General features: G+C 45.7%; 1 protein-coding gene across 6 annotated transcripts in view; it reads right to left on the bottom strand.

Annotated features, from left to right (window-relative positions):
• Positions 1-15,699, bottom strand: part of fancl (FA complementation group L) — a 102,385-nt gene extending 86,686 nt beyond the window's left edge. The window contains exons 1-2 of one of the 6 annotated variants that reach the window (XM_038809355.1): positions 15,609-15,655; positions 11,799-11,837 (exon numbers count right to left, since the gene is read on the bottom strand). Coding sequence is in view for 2 of the 6 variants with exons in the window: in XM_038809346.1 (XP_038665274.1) it covers positions 15,609-15,664 (56 nt within the window). In the remaining 4 variants the exon portion in view is untranslated. Of the gene's footprint in view, positions 1-11,798; positions 11,838-15,221; positions 15,337-15,567 lie in introns of those variants that run through there. The other 5 variants (XM_038809400.1, XM_038809366.1, XM_038809373.1 and 2 more) reach the window with 5 other exon arrangements.
• Positions 15,700-19,095: the final 3,396 nt, after the last annotated feature.

Genomic DNA, 19,095 nt, shown 5'->3' with positions numbered 1-19,095 from the left:
TGTAGATGAAGACCATTCAGCCCATCGAGTCTACACCGACCCTTCAAATGAGCACTCTACTCATGCAAACTCCCCCTGTCCTTGTAACCCATAACCTAACCTGCATATCCCTGAACACTAAGGGTCAACTTAGCATGGCCAATCCACCTGTTCTGCATTTCCTTGGACTGTGGTTTGAAACCAGAGCATCTGGGGAGAACGTACAAACTGCACAGTCACCCAAGGCCGGAATTAAACCCAGGTCCCTGGTGCTGTGAGGCAGCAGTGCTCACCACTGTGCCACCATGTCGCCCGGTAGTATTAGATTTTCCTGGTATATATCCTGGCTTCCCTCATTTTCTTCCAGCAAACTCATGAGGAGACTATTATGAGAAAAATGAATATTTTGCCAACATTTTCTGAGTTTCCTTTTTTGTTTTTTCTTAATTATAGTTAAAATGCCACCTGCATCCATTTACTGCTAAGCCTGCTGCTGGAAAGACGAAAGGTCAATAGCAGCTCTTTGAAAGGTCAACAAAAAAAAGTGTCCCAATGTGCCAACATTATGATTGGAAAGCTCAAGGGCGAACCTACCACTAGAACCAATAGATGAGAAATTGGGATCACTTGCTCCCACCATGTGGGCACTGGAAGTGTCCCTAAAGTTTCAAAATGGCTAATGCAAGTGCTTAGTGAACGGCTTCCAGATTCTTCCGAGTGGGCAGATCATGAAACCAGCCAGTTTGCAATACCAATTTCACTCAGTTGCGCCCATTAGAAGCTCAACGTTCCAACTGATGCCCCTTGCTTAACCTCACACAGATGGACATGCACTGAGCACCAGGAAGGGCCCCTCTCAAACCAGTACTATAAATAAAGATTTATAAATAAACCTACTTACAGGTTTCTTAATTTCTTCAAGCTGCCACTATAATCCTGCGAGTATTCGGTACTTCCCACAGCTCCTCAAAAGTTGCAAAAGTCTGCAGGAAGTGGTGTGGCAGGTGCTGGAAGAGTCTTTGCTCACTTCAAGGTTTCTGCATGAACCAGCAGCTGCGTGACATGGGTGCACCAGTCGGCATTCCCTTCATGGAATATAACGTGAGTGAAAAGAGGCCACACACAGCAGGGAGAGAGAGAGAGAGAGGGCGAGAGAGACTCATCGCACAAAACCCACTATCAAGTTAGTCTCAGACTTGTCCATGTTCCTTGCCATTGACTGCAGGTTTTACTGGTAGGCTCCCCAATTGCACTAAGCATTTTATTGTGTCTACCCATCAACAATCGTCCAGACACTGCTCCATCCAAATGGTCATGCGAGTCCTTTGTAACAGAAATGTGACCTCGCCCTCAAGTGAGCTGGTACTTGCACTATCTTTGTTCCCTGCCCTTGCTACAGGTTCTCCACACAAGGAGATCCCACTATTGTGTTATCTTCGAAATTACACAGTCTCAGCTTCTGAGCTGATGGCTGCCAAGAAATCGAATGATGGCCACTGCACAACCAGGCTGCACTGCATGGGATCTGAAAGAACAGAGGGTCATGAATAAAGTTGTTCTTAAGAGAGGACAAGAAGGCAAGAGGGGCACCTGCATCTTGTACATCAGAAGAGTTTAAGGGGCGAGGCGGTGGAGGAGTGAAATGTGAAAATGAAAATTGGGTATGAGGATGTTGTGAACTCTGGTTTCAGTTCCACCGCTGGCCATAGGCTCACCAACAATGGCCAGCACGTCTCCTCCATGGGGATTATACAACAACACTTGTCCCCTCTAGTTAGCTCCTCTGGTTGTGTGCCCTTTTCCATCGATTGCCGCCTTGCCGCTTGAATGTTCCGTTGATCCAGAGAGCAATGCCATCGGGAGCCTTAAACTCCTGACAAGTTCAAGACTTCTTGGAAGCATCCACAAACAAGACTTTATGGAGGCACATGATCAACTACATCGGCGTCCGATCCGGAGACAAAAGGATGCCCTCATCACCAAAAAGCTGTTCAGTGCAGACAACTGCTAATCAGACAACCTCGCTGACCAAACTCCACCAGAAACAGTGGAAGATGAAGAAACAGCTCAGAAAAAAGATCAACGTTGAGCGACTTCAGGAGCCAAGTGTACTTGTGAACTTCCAACAATGTATTCTTCAAAATCTCCAAAGCGTTTATTTGAATAGAGTGGAGAAAAACTGGAAAGAGCTGAAGTCAGCCATCATCTCAAGCTGTGAAGAAACCATCAGCTACAAGACCAGAAGCACCAAGGTTGGTTTGATGAGCACGACCACACCATCCAAGACCTCATCAACAAGAAGAGGAAGGCTCTCCGCATCTGACAAAAAGACATCACCAGCAAGTTGTAGAGCAGGTTTTTCCAAACTCCGGTTTGCTGGTGGGTCACGGCGCAATCGGTCCCCACCGCTGCCACGGTGGTCGCGATCGCAGAAAAAGCACTGAACAGCCGCTGCCGGCTTTTACATGCAGAATTGCAGCCTCGGATGTCTTTTTAATGAAGATACAGATTAGGCTGCATGGAGTCTTCCAGCCAGAAGCAGCAGCAGAGAGTGGGTCACGCACACTGTTGTAGAATTAACGGAAAGCGCCGTCCAGGGACGTGTTTTTTCCGCCAAAGCAGACGTGTTTCAATTTTGCAGCTGCTGGCAAGTAAGAGACAACCAGAGGCTCAAATAGGCAGTTTATCTATTGGATCGCACAACAGAATTTGCTGGAGAGAGCTGCTCAGGAGTCCAAGGCAGGACAGAGCAGAGCTAGTCTTAGAGCTCTGGGGCCTCCAGTTAACGGCCCTGAAAAAAATAAACTTAACTCAGAACAAAGATGTTTAAAGATGATTTCTTGACAATTGTGACATTGTGAATAAGGAGGCAAAGCCCATGTGTGTTAGGTGCAGGGAAGTACTGCCAAATGAGAGAGGTTTCAAAATTTGAAAGAGAAGTGATGGGTGAAAAATTTATTTTCCGGTTGAGACGAGGTGTCAATTAATAACATAGGGCTGACTCCAAGTTAAAAGACTACGCTGCTTCAGCTTATCTCATACACCCTATTAAAAATGTGCCAAAAGCCCATGAAGCTGTCAGCATTCTGGTGTAGCATCTCTGGTGTAGTATCCAGTGCTGAGTAAAACAAGCATTTTGTTGCAATTTCCCTTCACAACGACCGACATACGTGAGATCGGACTTTCTGTTTTCATAAAGATGAAGACGGCACAAAGAAACTGGCTGAAATCTGCACCTGATAGACACATTGAACCGGATTCAAGTGGGATTGGATTTGATTTATTGTCACGTGTACCGAGGGACAGTGGAAAATATTGTTCTGCGTACAGTCCAGACACATCGTTCCATACATGAAAAAAAACATAGGATATACATAAATACACAGCTGTATCTCCTCACCAACAAACACAACATCTGGGGCTTCTTCAATGCCCCCAAGACAATACCCTAGTCCTCAAACCAGTGCACAGCAAGGACGGAACCCTCCTGAAAGACACAAACATTGGGTGAAGCATACGGTGTAGTACTGCTCCGTAGAGAAGATGTGTGAAGAGATCAGTTCAGTCCATAAGAGGGCTATTCAGTACACTGGTAACAGCGGGGAAGAAGCTGTTTTTCAACCTGTTAGTGCGTGCACTCAGACTTTTGTATCTCCTGCCCAATAAAAGAAGTTGGAAGGGAGAATAACCTGGGTGGGAGAGGTCTTTGATTATGCTGCCCAATTTCCCAAGGCAGCAGGAGGTGTAGACAGAGTCAAAGGATGGTGGCGGTTTTGCGTGATGGGTTGGGCTATGTTCACGACTCTCTGTAGTTCTTTACGGTCTTGTGCCAAGCAGTTGCCATACCAGGCTGTGATGCAGCCAGGTAGGATGCTTACTATGGTGCACCTGTAAAAATTGGTAAGAGTCAATGTGGACATGCCAAATTTCCTGAGGAAGTATAGATGCTGTTGTGCTTTCTTTGCCATAGCGTCGACGTGGGTGGGCCAGGACAGATTGTTGGTGATGTGCACAACTCGGAATTTGAAGGTGTCAACCATCTCCACCTTGGCACCATTGAAGCAGACAGGAGTGTGCACAATGCTTTGCTTCCTGAAATCAATGACCTGCTCCTTAGTTTTGCTGAAGTTGAGGGAGATTGTTGTCGTTACACTACTCCACTAGGTTCTCTATCTCCCTCTTAGACTCTTGACCTATCGTTGTTCGAGATCCGATGTCGTGTCAAACCTGTAGATGGAGTTGGGGTCAAATTTTGCTCCACAGTTGTGTGTATATATAAGGAGTATAGCAGGGGGCTAAGTACACAGCCTTGCAGGGCCCCAGTATTGAGGACTATCGTGGGTGAGGTGTTGTTTATCCTTATTAATTGTGGTCTATGGGTCAGGAAGTCGAGGATCCAGTAACAGAGGGAGGAGCCAAGTCCTAGGTTTTGGAGTTTTGATATGAGCTTGGCTGGGATTATGTTGTTGAAGGCGAAGCTGTAGTCAATGAATAATGAGATAATGAATAAAAGCAAGATCATGAGGACCAAGCAGGCTCCCCTTTCGCATAACAGGTCAAGGGAACATGGCGTGAGTCACTAAGATCAGCTGGTTGTCAAAAGTGGGTCCCGGGAGAAAAAGTTTTAAAAACACTGGCATAGAGGAGAGCCAAATCAGACGCAGTGGAGGTACAAAGAAGAACTAGGGAAACCAAGAACCAATGGTGGTCTGAGAAAGCCAAGGAGCTGTAACTCCTCACCAACAAGCACGGCATCTGGGGCTTCTTCAATGCCCCCAGACATTACCCTAGTCCTCATACCAGTGCACAGCAAGGACGGAATCCTCCTGAAAGACAGAGAAAACAGCAGTCTTTGATGGAGAGAACATTTCAAAGAACTCCTATTCCCGTGATACACATATGAGGACCTATTCGAAAAAATCCCGTAAGTCTCCATCAATTATGATCTTGGGCTCCCACCAAGTGTGGATGAAGTTGAGGCTGTCATTAAACGCATGAAAAATCGAAAAGTCACAGGGGTGGATGCGATTCCAGCGGAGATTTGAGAAGAGATCACCCAGCATTTCCATCAGCTGTTCCTGAAAATTTAGGACAGAAAATAAATCCCAACTGACTTCAGGGGTGCAACCATCTTCAAGAAAGGAAACATAGCGAACTGTGGAATCTACCGAGGAATCTCTTTACTCTCCATCGCCTGGAAGATCATTGCCCAAATCCTCCGATCTGACCCAACGTTTTTGACTCAATCAGGAAGTGCTATGGAAGACCCTATCAAAGGTCGGCTGTCCAGAGAAATTAATCAACATCCTCCGACTCCTCCATGACACATATCGGCAAAAAAGTTCTCACCAAGGAAATAAGACAGAACCCTTAGGAAGTCAAGCGGGAATGCGTCATCACCCCTACCCTTTTCTCCATCTTCACCGCCACCCTCCTTCTCAATGGAGTGGACATCGTCTACAGGATTGACGGAAAACTTTATATTGCTCTCTTGGAACGTGGATGAGAATGCCATCTCCTTTCTCTGAAGAGAATCTCCACACCTTCACAGAAGCAGACCGAAGAATCAGTCTCAGCCTCAAGAAGACTCAAGTCCTTTCCCAAACCCGCCCCAAGATAAGATCCAGTCTCCCCCTTCATCAAAATCAATGATGGAACTCTCCCAAACGCGGAACATTTCCCCTTACTGGGGAGCCGCCTCGTACCCAAGGCTGATATCAATGCGGAGATCCAACATTGTATCCAATCCGCGAACGCCGCATGCAGACACTTAAGGACGAGGGTCTTTGATGACCGCGATATCCGTGCTGATATCAAGATACTCATGTTGTCCTCCCAACTCTTCTATGCAGCTCATAAACTTGGGCGACGTACAGACGCCATCTCAAGGCACTGGAGAAGTACCATCAATGCTGTCTGGGATGGATTCACCACATCAACTGCGAGGGCAGGCATACTAACATCAGCATCCTTGAAGGAGCCAAGAGTACCAGCATTAAGGCCATGATTATCTGAAGCCAACTCCGCTGGGTCAGTCATGTGCTTCGGATGCCAGAGTCCCGACTGCCAAAGGAAATCTTTACCCAGCTCAAGGAAGGTTCTAAACAAGTGGACAAAGAAACGCTTTAGAGACACCCTGAAGGCCTCCTTCAAGAAATGCAACATTGATGTCAATGCGTGGGAGACCCTTGCTCAGAAGAGACCTACCTGTAGGGACCTCCTGAATGAAGGACAATTCTTTGAGAACTCTCGACTGCAAGAGGAGGTCCGGAAAAAAAGGAGCCCGAGAAAGGAATACCAGCAATCCCGAATCCAAGGACCAACCCCCCCCCCCCCCCCCCCCCCCCCCCCCCCTCCCAGAAACACCTGCCAAGTGTGCTGTCGAAGATGCGGCTCTGGGATTGAGCTCATCAGCCATGCAAGAACCCACAGAATCCACGACCTGTGACATGGAGTTTCTTTGGTGGACAATCATAGTTGTTAGTGAATGATTGCCCAAAACAGAGATTGTGTGCTACCTTGTCCTGCAAAGAAAAGTGTGCCAGTAAATACCGTGCATTCTACTTGAATTATGTGGTCGTCATGGCTGAATAGCTGGCCGTGCATACAACACATGAGGTATGGTTGAGATATTTGCAACAGTGGGCGATGTGTGGGTGAGCATATGAATATCAGGTATGAGTCCAGAATGGTAGAGATTGTTGCTACGCGAGTGATGGGAGTGTGGTGAATTGCGAAGTGGCTGAGGAGAGTAGTGCTGTTAGTGGGATATAGAATTTAAAGATGCATTCACTGACATTGACAACTGGTGTGAGACCACTGATCTATTTGCAAAGTGCATCCGGATCCTCAGGATATAACTCCTAACAATGACCTTCAGGGCTATCTATTCCAACTGTCTTCTGAGCTCATGTCTGGAGACCTCCTGCCCCACTCCCCCTCAGATATAGCACATTTCTCCTACTCCGAGGTTTCCACTGCAACATTTAGAAGTCTTGGCGCCCACTCTGCCTACCTGTGCCAAGCTTTAATTTTTACCAAGACCATCTCCTGCATTACCAGCAGCATATGCTCCAACCATAGTGCACCACCTCCTTAATCAGTGCAAACTAGCATTAGGCAATGCAGGTTAGCTGCAAGCAGTAGCCACTCACGATGTGCAGCCAATCAACAGCACAGTTAGCACTGGCTAGATGCTAAAAATATTGAAATGATTAGTGCAATTTATTGTCCGTCGCAATTGCCACACGCATTTTTAGGGCACCATCCAATGTATTTCAAAGTATGTCTGAGACAGCACAAGTGGATAGCACTGTGGCTTCACAGCGCCAGGGTCCCAGGTTCGCTTCCACGCTGGGTCACGGTCTGTGTGGAGTCTGCACGTTCTCCCCGTGTCTGCGTGGGCTTCCTCCGGGTGCTCTGGTTTCCTCCCACAGTCCAAAGACGTGCAGGTTAGGTGGATTGGCCATGCTAAATTGCCCTTAGTGTCCAAAACGTTAGGAGGGGTTATTGGGTTACGGGGATAGGGTGGAAGTGAGGATTTAAGTGGGTCGGTGCAAACTCGATGGGCCGAATGGCCTCCTTCTGTATGGTCTATGTTTCTGGGTTCGCTCTACCTGCAGACTGGGAGCAGGCTGGAACTACCATCTGTCCTGCCCCAGGTTAAGAATCCCTTCCTAAGTCCCAGGGCCCAAGTTGCTTACATGACCATAATAGACCACCAGTGTGTGTTTGCGGGGCCAATCAATGATACTAAATGGATCAGTGACCCAGATCCATTCTCTCTGAACTCCTGATACCCAAGAGTGCCAATTAAAAAATATATCCTCCACATCTTTGACTGCTCAGGGATCATTCTGCTTCTAGGATTGATGATTATTTTAGATGAGGTAGCATTTGGGGCCACTAAGCTTTTTTAAGGCATAAAACAGGCAAAATCTATTGGTGAAGCCCTGGATGCCCCTTTGACATGACAAACGAGAAAGGTCTACCTGTGATTGCCCCAAGCAGAATCGTCAAAAAGGCCAATCAAAACAGGGCAGAATGTCAACAGGACAAGGTTCGGCCCCAAATTCCAGAGTCTCCTGCACAGAAATTATAACGTTCGATGGCTGTGACTTGTAGGGACAGAAAGCGGAGCTGTGTTGGAATACCTACAATTTCCTGCAGAAATTGGATTCAGTTTGTTCATTGCAGAATGTCTGCGACTTTTTCCAGAGGAGAATTTTTATCTCAATATCTGCAAACAAGACATTGAAAGGATGTCACTCAGCTGGTTCACTGTTTTGAAGCTTGACAAACCCATTCCTACTACCATTTTGTTGGACGAGTTTGAATCGTCTCAATTCTGCTCTTCTAAACTATGCTCTTCTTCAATAAACTTATTCTATGAGCGAGGTGGAGGGTCCTCTTCCCCACCCACCAATTTGAATTGTTTTGATTTTAATTTCAGCTACAATGGAGAGTTGTTTCAGTGCCATTATTATACAGCTGAAGCGGAGACAATATTTGCCTTTCAGATAAAGTTCAGTTTTCTCTCTTCAGGACAGGCCTCAACAGTTTGTGCTGTACATAATTAACTTTATTACAAGTTCAAATTTATTATATTTGGAGACTTGGGGGTGAGTTTTTGACAGTAGGAAGTAATTATTTTTTATCAAAGTAAAAAAAATATATCTTTTTAACTTGTTAAAAATAGAGATGTCATAGTGGATGTTAAGCTTACTGAATGTGTGACATACAGGATGTGGGTCATCTTGGATCTGCAAAGAATCCAGGGAGAGTACGCCTTCATGAATACGAAGTAATTGTCTCCCTCAAGAAATAAATTCCGAGGCTAAATAGCCAACTAGCTACCCAGTACACTATACACAAGCAGGATAAATGTCTGGAAGAGATTGTTCATGTGTTATCTTCATCAAAACAAGAGCCAACATAGCAAACAGTAACACAGGGGCTGCAATCAATGAGACATGCAAAGATAATAGAAAAGAAACCGAGAGACCAGTGGAGAAAATGTCCAACAGAGTTTCAGTCCTGGGGATGGACAGAATATAAAAGTCAGGGTGATATCCATGAGCATTTCGAAGAAGCAGAGCAAGTAAATGGTTGATCAGGGGGTATAGGGAACAGGTAATGTCGGAATGTCCGATATTGTTTGTTCCTATGACCTCCGATTCTCCTCTCACTACCTCAGGATTGTATCCATCAGTCAAGTCCTGAACCTTGATAACCAAGAATCATCAGCCTAATCCTGGTCACGTTTGGAGTAGTATGTTACTCTATGGTCAGAAAATCCATCAAAGGATGCTGATGGAACTGATTAAGATAACAAATCCTCTCACAAGTATACTGCAAAATTCACTGCAATCAGGCAATATCCTACTGGATTAGAAAGCAGGAAATGTGAATCGCTTTCATCTTTAAAAACAGCGGAGGAATGAGACCTTAAAATTACCTATGAACCTTACCTCAATTGAGGGGGAAATGTTTTTTGACATATGCATGAGAGATGGGGTAAGAGACCTTGAAGGGACATAGTCTATTGTATCAAAGTGACCAGTGGTTGAGAAGCAGGTTATATATCTGCCCAATTTATTGAACTTAGAATCATAGAATCTACAGTGCAGAAGGAGACCATTCGGGCCATCAAGTCTGCACCAGCCCTTGGAAACAGAACCCTACTTAAGCCCAAACCACCACCCTATCCCCGTAACCCAGTAACCACACCTGACCTTTTGGATAAGAAGGGTTTTTTTAGCATGGCCTATCCACCCAACCTGCACATGTTTGCACTGTGGGAGAAAACCAGAGCACGCGGGGGAAACCCACGCAGACACGGGGAGAAAGTGCAAATTTCACACAGCCACCCGAGGCCAGAATTGAACCCGGATCCCTAACGCTGTGAGGCAGCAGTGCTAATCACTGTGCTGGGAGCATGGCTCCTCGTAGTAAAAGGGCCTAGTTTGCTAGGCATGACTGGCTCAGGGAAATTCTCTTGGAGTTCTGGTAGATGGGCAGGGGGAGGTTCTGGTAGATGGGGGGGTGGATTGCAGACATATGAAAATAAAATGCTGCAGATGCTGAAAACCCAAAATAAAAACAAAAGAATGCTGGAATTGCTCAGCAGGTCAGGCAGCATCTGCTGACACAGAAACAAAGCCTCTCCTTAAATGATCCATGTTAGGATTCATCAGTTTGCTTTTGGATCAGTTAGTTTCTGAATCAAATTTTGGGAAAATCTTTACAATATCAAAGAGGAGAAAGATTTGGTTAATAAAAGTTAACCCACCCACATTCCAACTTTACTGCCTCTTGCTCCAAAATCACGAATATCTACCCAAACAATGTAAAAGGTATGTCTGTCCAGAAAAAGCAGGGCAAATCCGTCTGGGCAATTACTACCCTAGTCTAATGCTGCTCATTAGGAAAGTGATGGAAGGTGTCTTTTGACAGTGCTATTACACAGCATTTGTGCACTAATTATCTGCTCGCCAATGTTCCATTCAGACCTTGCCAGGACCATTCGCCTCCAGACCTCATTAGGAGAATTGGTCCAACCATGAACAAGAGTTACTTCCAGAGGCGAGGTGACCACCCTTGGCACTGCTGAGGAAAAGACCTTCCTTCCTCGTCATGTCAGAAATATGGATGTTCAGTGATGTGCACAGCATTCAGTGCCATTCGCTACTCCTTAGATAACAAAGTAGATTGAGCCCACATGCAGGAAAATCCGGGACAATATTCAGGCTTGGGCTGATAAGTGGCAATAATATTCAGGATACATGATCTCAAAGCAAGGACCAGTTCCAACAAGCGAGTCTAGCTACTTCCCCTTGATGTTTAACAGAATTACCATTGCCGAATCCCCCACTATCAACATCATTGACCCAAAATTTAACTCGGCTATCTCATCCACTTGTGTTGATAAGGCACAAGTCAACAGTTTGATGGAATATTTCCCACTTGCATGGATGAGTGCAGCTCCAAAAACACTCAAGATGCTCAACGCCATTCAGGACAAAGCAGCCCACTTGACTGGTACCCCATCCACCACCTTAAGCATTCACTTCTCCACTGGCAGTATATTGCGACTGCAGTGTGTAAAACACATTGTAGCAACTTGCCAAGTCTTGTTCGACAGCACCTGCAAAACCTGCGGCCCGTGCCACCTAGAAGGACAAGGGCAGCAGATGTATGGAAACACCAATGTCTGCCAGTTTCCCTGCAAGTCGCAAACCAGTCTGACCTAGAAATATATCTCCATTCCTTCATCATTGCTGGATCAAAATCCTGGAACTCCCTTCTTAACAGCAGTGTGGATTACCTGCACTACAAGGACAATTGTGGTTCAAGGTGGCAAACCATTACCTTCTCAAAGGCAATTAGGAATAGGAATGGGAAATAAGTGTTGGCTTTGGCAACGGCAACCACATCACACAAACGATGAGAAATAATCTCACCCGTACCATCTTCTTTGTAACAGCTTCCATTTTTTGTCATACATTTTTTTTTTAATACTTTCGCAGGATGTGGGCAGTGCTGGCAACTTCTCCATAGTGGTTTGGTCGTTTTCTACATTTAAATGTACAACTCAAATGGAAGCTGTCGGTGATACAAAATGAAGCATATTGACATTGACTAAATCTAGGTTATTAACAAAATGATTCCAATATATTGTTCATTTAAATAAAAACGGCATTACCTTTTGGCATATATTTTTGTTTCCTGGTTCTGGGGCTACAATGCTCTACTTCAACCATACAGTTTTTCAGTGAGTACTGTTCTGCTCATTCACAAATACTATAAATGAATCTTACCTCTGCAATAACTTGACAGTATTTTGTAATCATGGAAATCTGTACAACAAAAGAATAGACTTACATGTTTCAGATGTTCAAAATAAAACTGATTGTTTTCCAAATTTACCCCTCAACTTTTGAATCAATTTTCCCCCTGGTTTCTGACATAAAATAAAAGCAAAAATTCCCAAATAGTCTATGTTTTAAATCAGCAAAGAATTGACTAACGACACAGACAAATGGGGCTCAACAGAGATAGGTATAAAGTTCTGAGATAGGAAGGAGAGACTATGGGTATTACATATTAAAAAGCAACATGCTTGAAGTAAGCAAGCAGGGAACACTTCTGGAGATAGGCTATCAACAAATACTCATTTAAAGGCCACTGACCCCCACACCTTGCAAGGATTCTATTCAATTCTCCCAGTTTCTTTGTCTACGTCACATCTGCTCTGACGATGCAGCCTTCCATGCTAGCTCCTCTGGAATGTTATCTTTTCCCCTCTACTTTGGTTGAGTGGTGCCTCGACAGTATCCATTCCATTTCCCACACACCTGCTCTCACCCCTTCCTCTCTAGTTCAGAACCACAAGAGGGTTCCCCTTGTGCTTGATGCTGAACTGCCAGCCCCCATATTCAATGGATCATGCTCTGCCATTTCCATCATCACCAAACACATCTTCCCCTGCCCTCCCCTTTCAGCATTCCGAAGGGACCATTTCCACCATGACACCTTTGTCCAAACCCTATCTCCCCCCCCGCCCCGCCCCTTCCCAAGGCACCTATCCATGCAAGTGCAGGAGATTAACACCTGCCCTTTAACCTCCTCTCCGTGCCGAAGGTCCCAAACACACCTTTCCACTGAAGCAGCAATTTAGAAATATTTCTTCCAATTTACTATACTGCACTCACTGCTCACAATGCAATATCATACCCTGAGATCAAATGCATATTGGGTGGCTACTTTGCAGAACACCACCGTTCAGTCTGCAAGCATGACCCAGAATTTCCAGTGTGTTATAATGCCCAAGAGACCCATGGAGACAACCCAATTAATCTCACCGTGAGCCTCATGGAGTACACGCTCCCCTACAGAGGGTGGGGGCCCATCACCGGGATAGTTAACTCTGGACATTAAAAGCCAGCCCGGATAGGAACCGAGCTGCAGATTAGACCATGCTGGGACTGGACTGTTACGTGTATATACTTTACTTTGGCAATAAACTATTTGTTTTAACTCACCTTCCAGGACTCCTCTGTGACTACTAAACAGTGGCTTGTCATTTTGATCCTCCACCTTGTTCTCACACTGTCATCTCTGTCCTCGACCTACTGCAGTGTTTCAGTGAAGCTCAATGCACACTCGAGGAACAGAACCTAACCTTTTAATTAGGCACTAGTCTTCTGGACTCAACATTGAGTTTTACAATTTTAGACCATAGTCTCTACCCCACTAATTTGCCTCATTTTCTTTGCATGCATCGGTCTTAACTGTGTTTTTCTCATTTTAGCTTTCAGACTACAGCTGTTCATTATTCTGTCACTTACACCTTTTCTGAAGCCATCTTTTATTTATCTTCCTGTCCTTTGGCTCTGTACCACAAACTTTTACCCCACAAACTCTTTTGTCATTTAACATCTCCCAGCTTCTGCCTCATCACAGGCGTTCCCTTTTGTTTTTCCCACCCTCCCCAAATTTCACCTCCGAAATAAAAGCTATTATTTTTCTACCATTTTCCAGTTTTGATTTTGATTTGATTTATTATCACATGTATTAGTATACAGTGAAAAGTATTGTTTCTTGCATGCTGTGCAAACAATGCATACCGTACATAGGGAAGGAAGGAGAGACTGCAGAATATAATGTTACAGTTATAGCAAGGTGTAGAGAAAAGATCAACTTAATACGAGGAAGGTCCATTCAAAAGTCTGATGGCAGTACGTGCCCTCAAACTTCGGTATCTTTTTCCTGACAGAAGAAGGTGGAAGAAAGTATGTCCGGGGTGCTTGGGGTCCTTAATTATGCTGGCTGCCTTTCTGAGGCAGCGGGAATTGTAGAGTCGATGGATGGGAGGCTGGTTTGCATGATGGATTGGGCTACATTCACAACCTTTTGTAATTTCCTGCGGTCTTGGGCAGAGCAGGATCCATACCAAGCTGTGATACAACCAGAAAGAATGCTTTCTGTAGTGCATCTGTCAAAGTTAGTGAGAGTCGTAGGTGACATTCCAAATTTCCTTCGTCTTCTGAGAAAGTAGAGTCGTTGGTGGGCTTTCTTAACTATAGGGGGGATTATCGGCATGGGGGGGGGGGGGGGGGGGGGAGAAGACAGGACAGGTTGTTGGTGATCTGGACACCTAAAAACTTGAAGCTCTTGACCCTTTCTACTTCTGAAGAAAGGGTCTAGTTCTGAAGAAACACTCCAGCCGGGACTGGATGCTATTATAATGCAATTAAAAGGGATCCCCGTCACGTGGATCCCCGTCACGTGGATCCCCGTCACGTGTACCCCCCCCCCCCCCCCCCCAAGGATCAGACTCTCATTGACATGGCGTCAAGTCAGAGAGGTTTCAAAGTTTCTTAAAACAGGAATTAGGCGGTGGGAAGCTGCCTGGGGCGACTAGGTATGTATAGCCCCCGGTGGGAGAGGGATATGCCAGGACAGTACCCTGGCACTGTCCCCAATCTCGTTGCCAGCTTTTTCCAGCCTCTCCCATCATCAGCCTGCTGAATCGGCCACGTATCCATTTTTCTGTACAAAGTGGCGATTTTCAGCTGTGCAGTAACAAGCTGCATGCTGGTTTTCTCGCGTCAGCCAGCACTGTATGCAGAAAAGAGAAAACATCACCCAATATTTCTCTTTATCTACAAATGCTGCCAGACCTGCTGCATAGTACTGTATGTTCTATGTTCATTTGATTTAATTTCTGCTTAATTTAAAGTATATGTAAATTTGGATGAATAGGTCATTTAAAATTCAGCTTTTTCATAGGCAGTGAAGAAAGTAAACAAAATACAGCAACATAAAGCTCAAAGTGTGACTTAAGACTAATGCTAAAGCTATTGTTAAAAGAGACAACATCAGCAGTGTGGATGACTTATAGATCCCATGTTACAGGAAAGGAATAGATGTCCAGATGAAAGTTAAGAAACAGAATCCTAAAATTAGAGGCCAAGTTATTGAGGGTGATTAAGACAGCATTCAATATTTTCACTGGCTTTGATCGTTTGGATCAAGGAAGATTATTCCATCAGGTACAGAATGTGAGGACTCAGAATCTCAAGTGTAAAAGGGTCTTCAGTACGAAACCTGCTGTGAAGGTGACTGAATAAGAAAGCCTTGGCACAAAAGCAGAATCTTTCCGATTTCCAGCTTCTGCAGTAGAAAGAGAAAACGCTGGAAATACTCGGCAATTCCTGTTGTGGTACAGGAGACATTACCAACAGCAAAGTTGTCCCACGATCCAGAAGCTGATGAAACTGCTTCAGTGGCATTGGTTGAGGGACAAATAGTGGCCAAGGCACAGGAGTGAAACTGCTGCCCTCCCGCCCACTGTAACCTCCGTCCTAGATATTTGTGTTCCTGTCTCTGGAGCGAGAACTGGCGAGCCACTGTTGACAAGGAAAGACCGGAACCATTATTAATGGTCATATTGAGCGCAGAGAATGACCAACAACCATGATTTCATGCAATACTAAAGATGTAAATAAATCAGTCAGCGCGGTAAACACAGCCTCTCATATTCTCCATGGGTAACAGAGAAGAAGGGTACTTGCCGGTGTTTACCTCAGTTTAAGACATTCACTGATTAACATTCACTCACTCACTTGGCGCTTTGGTAAATCTCCCGCCGGCCGACCAGGGTTCTGTCCCCGCCCTTCATTCAAAGCGGCCGCCTCCTTCCCCAACCAATCACAACTTCCTTCCTTCCGTCCTTCCACGCCCAGCCCAGCCAATCACAGTCCCATTCCACGTCCAGCCAATCGCAACCTCCTTCACAGTCCAGCCCAGCCAATCACAGCCTCCTTCCGCGCCCAGCCACTCACAGACTGCTTCTGCGCCCAGCACAGCCAATCATAGCCAAGTCCCGCGCCAGGCTCAGTCAATCACAGCCTCCTTCCGCGCCCAGCCCAACCAATTACAGACTCCGCCCCGCCCAGCCTAGCCAATCACAATCTCCGCTGTTCTTGATTGGCTACAGTAAGAAGTCTTACAACACCAAGTCAAAGTCCATCAGGTTTGTTTCAAACACGAGCTTTCGGAGCTCCGAAAGCTCGTGTTTGAAACAAATCTGTTGGACTTTAACCTGGTGTTGTAAGACTTCTTACTGTACTCACCCCAGTCCAACGCCGGCATCTCCACATCTTGATTGGTTACATAGAGCCACGTGAGTCGAGGCGGGAACAGCATGGTTCGAGTAATTAAAACAGTGGCCGGTTGCAGCAAGAATATGCTAAACGCAAATGTGCTGCAAGAAAAATCTAACCCGTTGTTATATTGAAAATGTCTTGTACTCAAAAATTGAGAGTTTAAAAGTTGTTGCACAGTAAATAAACAGAACAATCTTACGAAATGAGCATTCCTGAACACCAGGGTGTATGTATGTGCAATAAAAATCTTAGAATTATGCAGCAGGTACAAACTTCTGAACAATTTGTTTTATGTTTTAAACGTGCACTATTGGAAGTCCTAATATTAATCGATATTTATTTTAAAATAACCAAACGACTAAGGTGCGATTCTCCGCTCCCCACGCCGGGTGGGAGAATTGCGGGAGGGCCCCCCGACAAATTTCACGCCCCCCCCCCCCCCCCCCCCCTCCGGCGCCCCCTGTGATTCCCCCCCCCCCCCCCCCCCGGCTCGGAAGAATCTGCGCTCGCCGTTTTTGAACAGCGATTCTCCGGCCCGAATGGGCCGAGCGGCATGCCGTGCGCCGCCGTTTCACGATGGCAGCAAACACACCTGGTCGCTGCCATCGTGAAACGGGTGAGATATGTCAGTTTGGGGCTTGTGGGGGGCGAACAGGGGAAAGAGCACCACGACTGTGTTCGGGAGGGGACAGGCCAGCGATCGGTGCCCACCGATCGTCGGGCTGGCGTCCAAATTGGACACACTATTTCCCCTCCGCCGCCCCGCAAGATCAAGCTGCCACGTCTTGCGGGGCAGCTGAGGGGAAAGACGTCCACCGCGCATGCGCAGGTACGTGCCGTCAGCGTCATGACGTCAGCCGCGCATGCGCGGGTTGGAGCCGGCCAACCTGCGCATGCGCGGCTGACGTCATTAGGCCCGCCGGCCACGTCATTCTTGGTGCGACGCCCCCGCGGCCGAGAATTACGGAGCGCCGCTCCTAGCCCCGCCGGGAGGGGAGAATAGGGGGCGAGGAGCGGCCTCCGAGGCCGTCGTGAAACTCGGCCGAGTTCACGACTGCCCTCCCGATTTTTCCCGGGAGCGGAGAATTCCGCCCCTTTTATTTTTATAGTGCCGAAACATAATAAAACCCGATTGATCTCCCTGTGGGGAGGCCCATCAACTGGGGTTCTTAGAATCAGCCCTTAAAAGCAGGCTCAGATTGGGACTGTCATAATTGGTAACCCCGGTTGCTACCTATGTGCTATGCGCAGCGTTGCGGCTTTTTGTTTTGGCTAAAAATAAACCTGTTTGAATCACCTTCTTAGATCTCCTGATCTTTTATACTGGTGACGAGGAAAAACTATGACTGCGATTCTCGATGTCCAGACCGCAGTTGAATTCCTCAGCACGATAGCAATATGCTATTTGTCACTGCCTTTGATGCAGGTGTGGATGTTTGGGCCCAGTATACTGATGGGGTATTTATTCCAGGTGAATGGTAACGTAGGAGACAACCGCCAAAAGTTAATGCTCCTGATTGCCTGCAGAGCCTTTTCTATTGGTTATAAGTAAACCTCTATTGAATCACCTTCTTGGATCTTCTGAACTTCTATAATTATAAAAGAAAATATGACCTTGAGCCACATGAGGAGTTGTTATGTCAGATCACATTTTTGCATTTGCAAAATGTTTTTCATTTTAAAACTAATTTATAATGGATACAAAATTAGGATAAAATGTCTGACTTAGACAAAGAGACCAGATTACATCCTGGTGTAATGATATTTGCTCTTTCACACTGTTCCCCATGAAAATTGCAATTATTGGGCTGGAGTTTACCAACCCTCTGAGAATAGTCAGGAGTGTTGCGGTGGTGGGGGGGGGGGGGGGGGGGGGGGGGGGGGGTGGGGAGGCTGGGGGGGGATATGCTGAAAATGGTCCGGGGAAGGCAAGGATGGAGTGCCTGTCACCTAACCACTGCCTTGTTGCATCGAGTGTATCTGGAGTTTGGTGAAAAAGTGAGGAGCAGCGACAGTCTGATCTGTGAGGGACATCCCTACTCGTGCAGCAGGCTGAGTTGGAAAAATTATCCAGGATTGATGTCATAAGAAAACGGTAAGTTCATCAGCTGCTAAGTAACTGCTAATTTTCATTACCTATTCTAAATTGTTTTTAGATTAAAGGTAAAAAGGAGAAAATTGTTGCCAATTAGAAAACTAAAAACCAGTTGAAAATTAAAAAAAAGACAAAATAAAGACACTTCACCACTCTTCACTGGACTTTCCAACCTTACCTTTTGTAATTGAACACTACTCCTCTCACCCTGAATTCCACATATTACCATCATTTCTGGCAACATTCTTCCCAAACTACATAACTCCTCATCTCTTACCATTATAGAGTGACTAGCTCCCGTATCTCTTAACATTGTGACTTCTTTACCTGCTCCTCCTGATACACATCAGTAAACATCACCCACACAAGTAAATTCTTTAAAGAGATCTGGCACCTTCTTATCATTCACCTCTTGATCAGGCTTCTTCACTTCACTTGAGCTTTCCTTTACCACTTTAACAAACCCCACTGTCTTGTCCTGTTTTCCCACATCAACCTTCCCGGTGCTTTTCTTCAACCACCAACACTGTGACTTTACATGGCCTAGTTTTATCACTTTGAAAACATTTGAAACTTTTCATTTCTTTTCCACCCTCCTGGATTTCTTTTTTAATCTGAGGTACACTCTCCTTATTATCTCCCATCAGACCACCTTTACCTTTACCACTTGAGTATTTCTCATGTCCCCAGTTTCTATTCCTCACAGGCCGAAACTGATGTCGGACACCAAACATTGATTTATGAACTAATTCATAATCATCTGCCATTTCTGCTGCTAACCTCGCAGTTTTAACCCTGTTTTCCACACGAGTTCTCACTATATCAGGAATTGAACTTGTAAACTCCTCC

This window comes from Scyliorhinus canicula, chromosome 1 (genome assembly GCF_902713615.1).
Source record: "Scyliorhinus canicula chromosome 1, sScyCan1.1, whole genome shotgun sequence".
Taxonomy (NCBI): Eukaryota; Metazoa; Chordata; class Chondrichthyes; order Carcharhiniformes; family Scyliorhinidae; genus Scyliorhinus; species Scyliorhinus canicula.
Note: the sequence above shows the minus strand (reverse complement) of the source record. Positions and strands in the feature narration are given on the sequence as shown.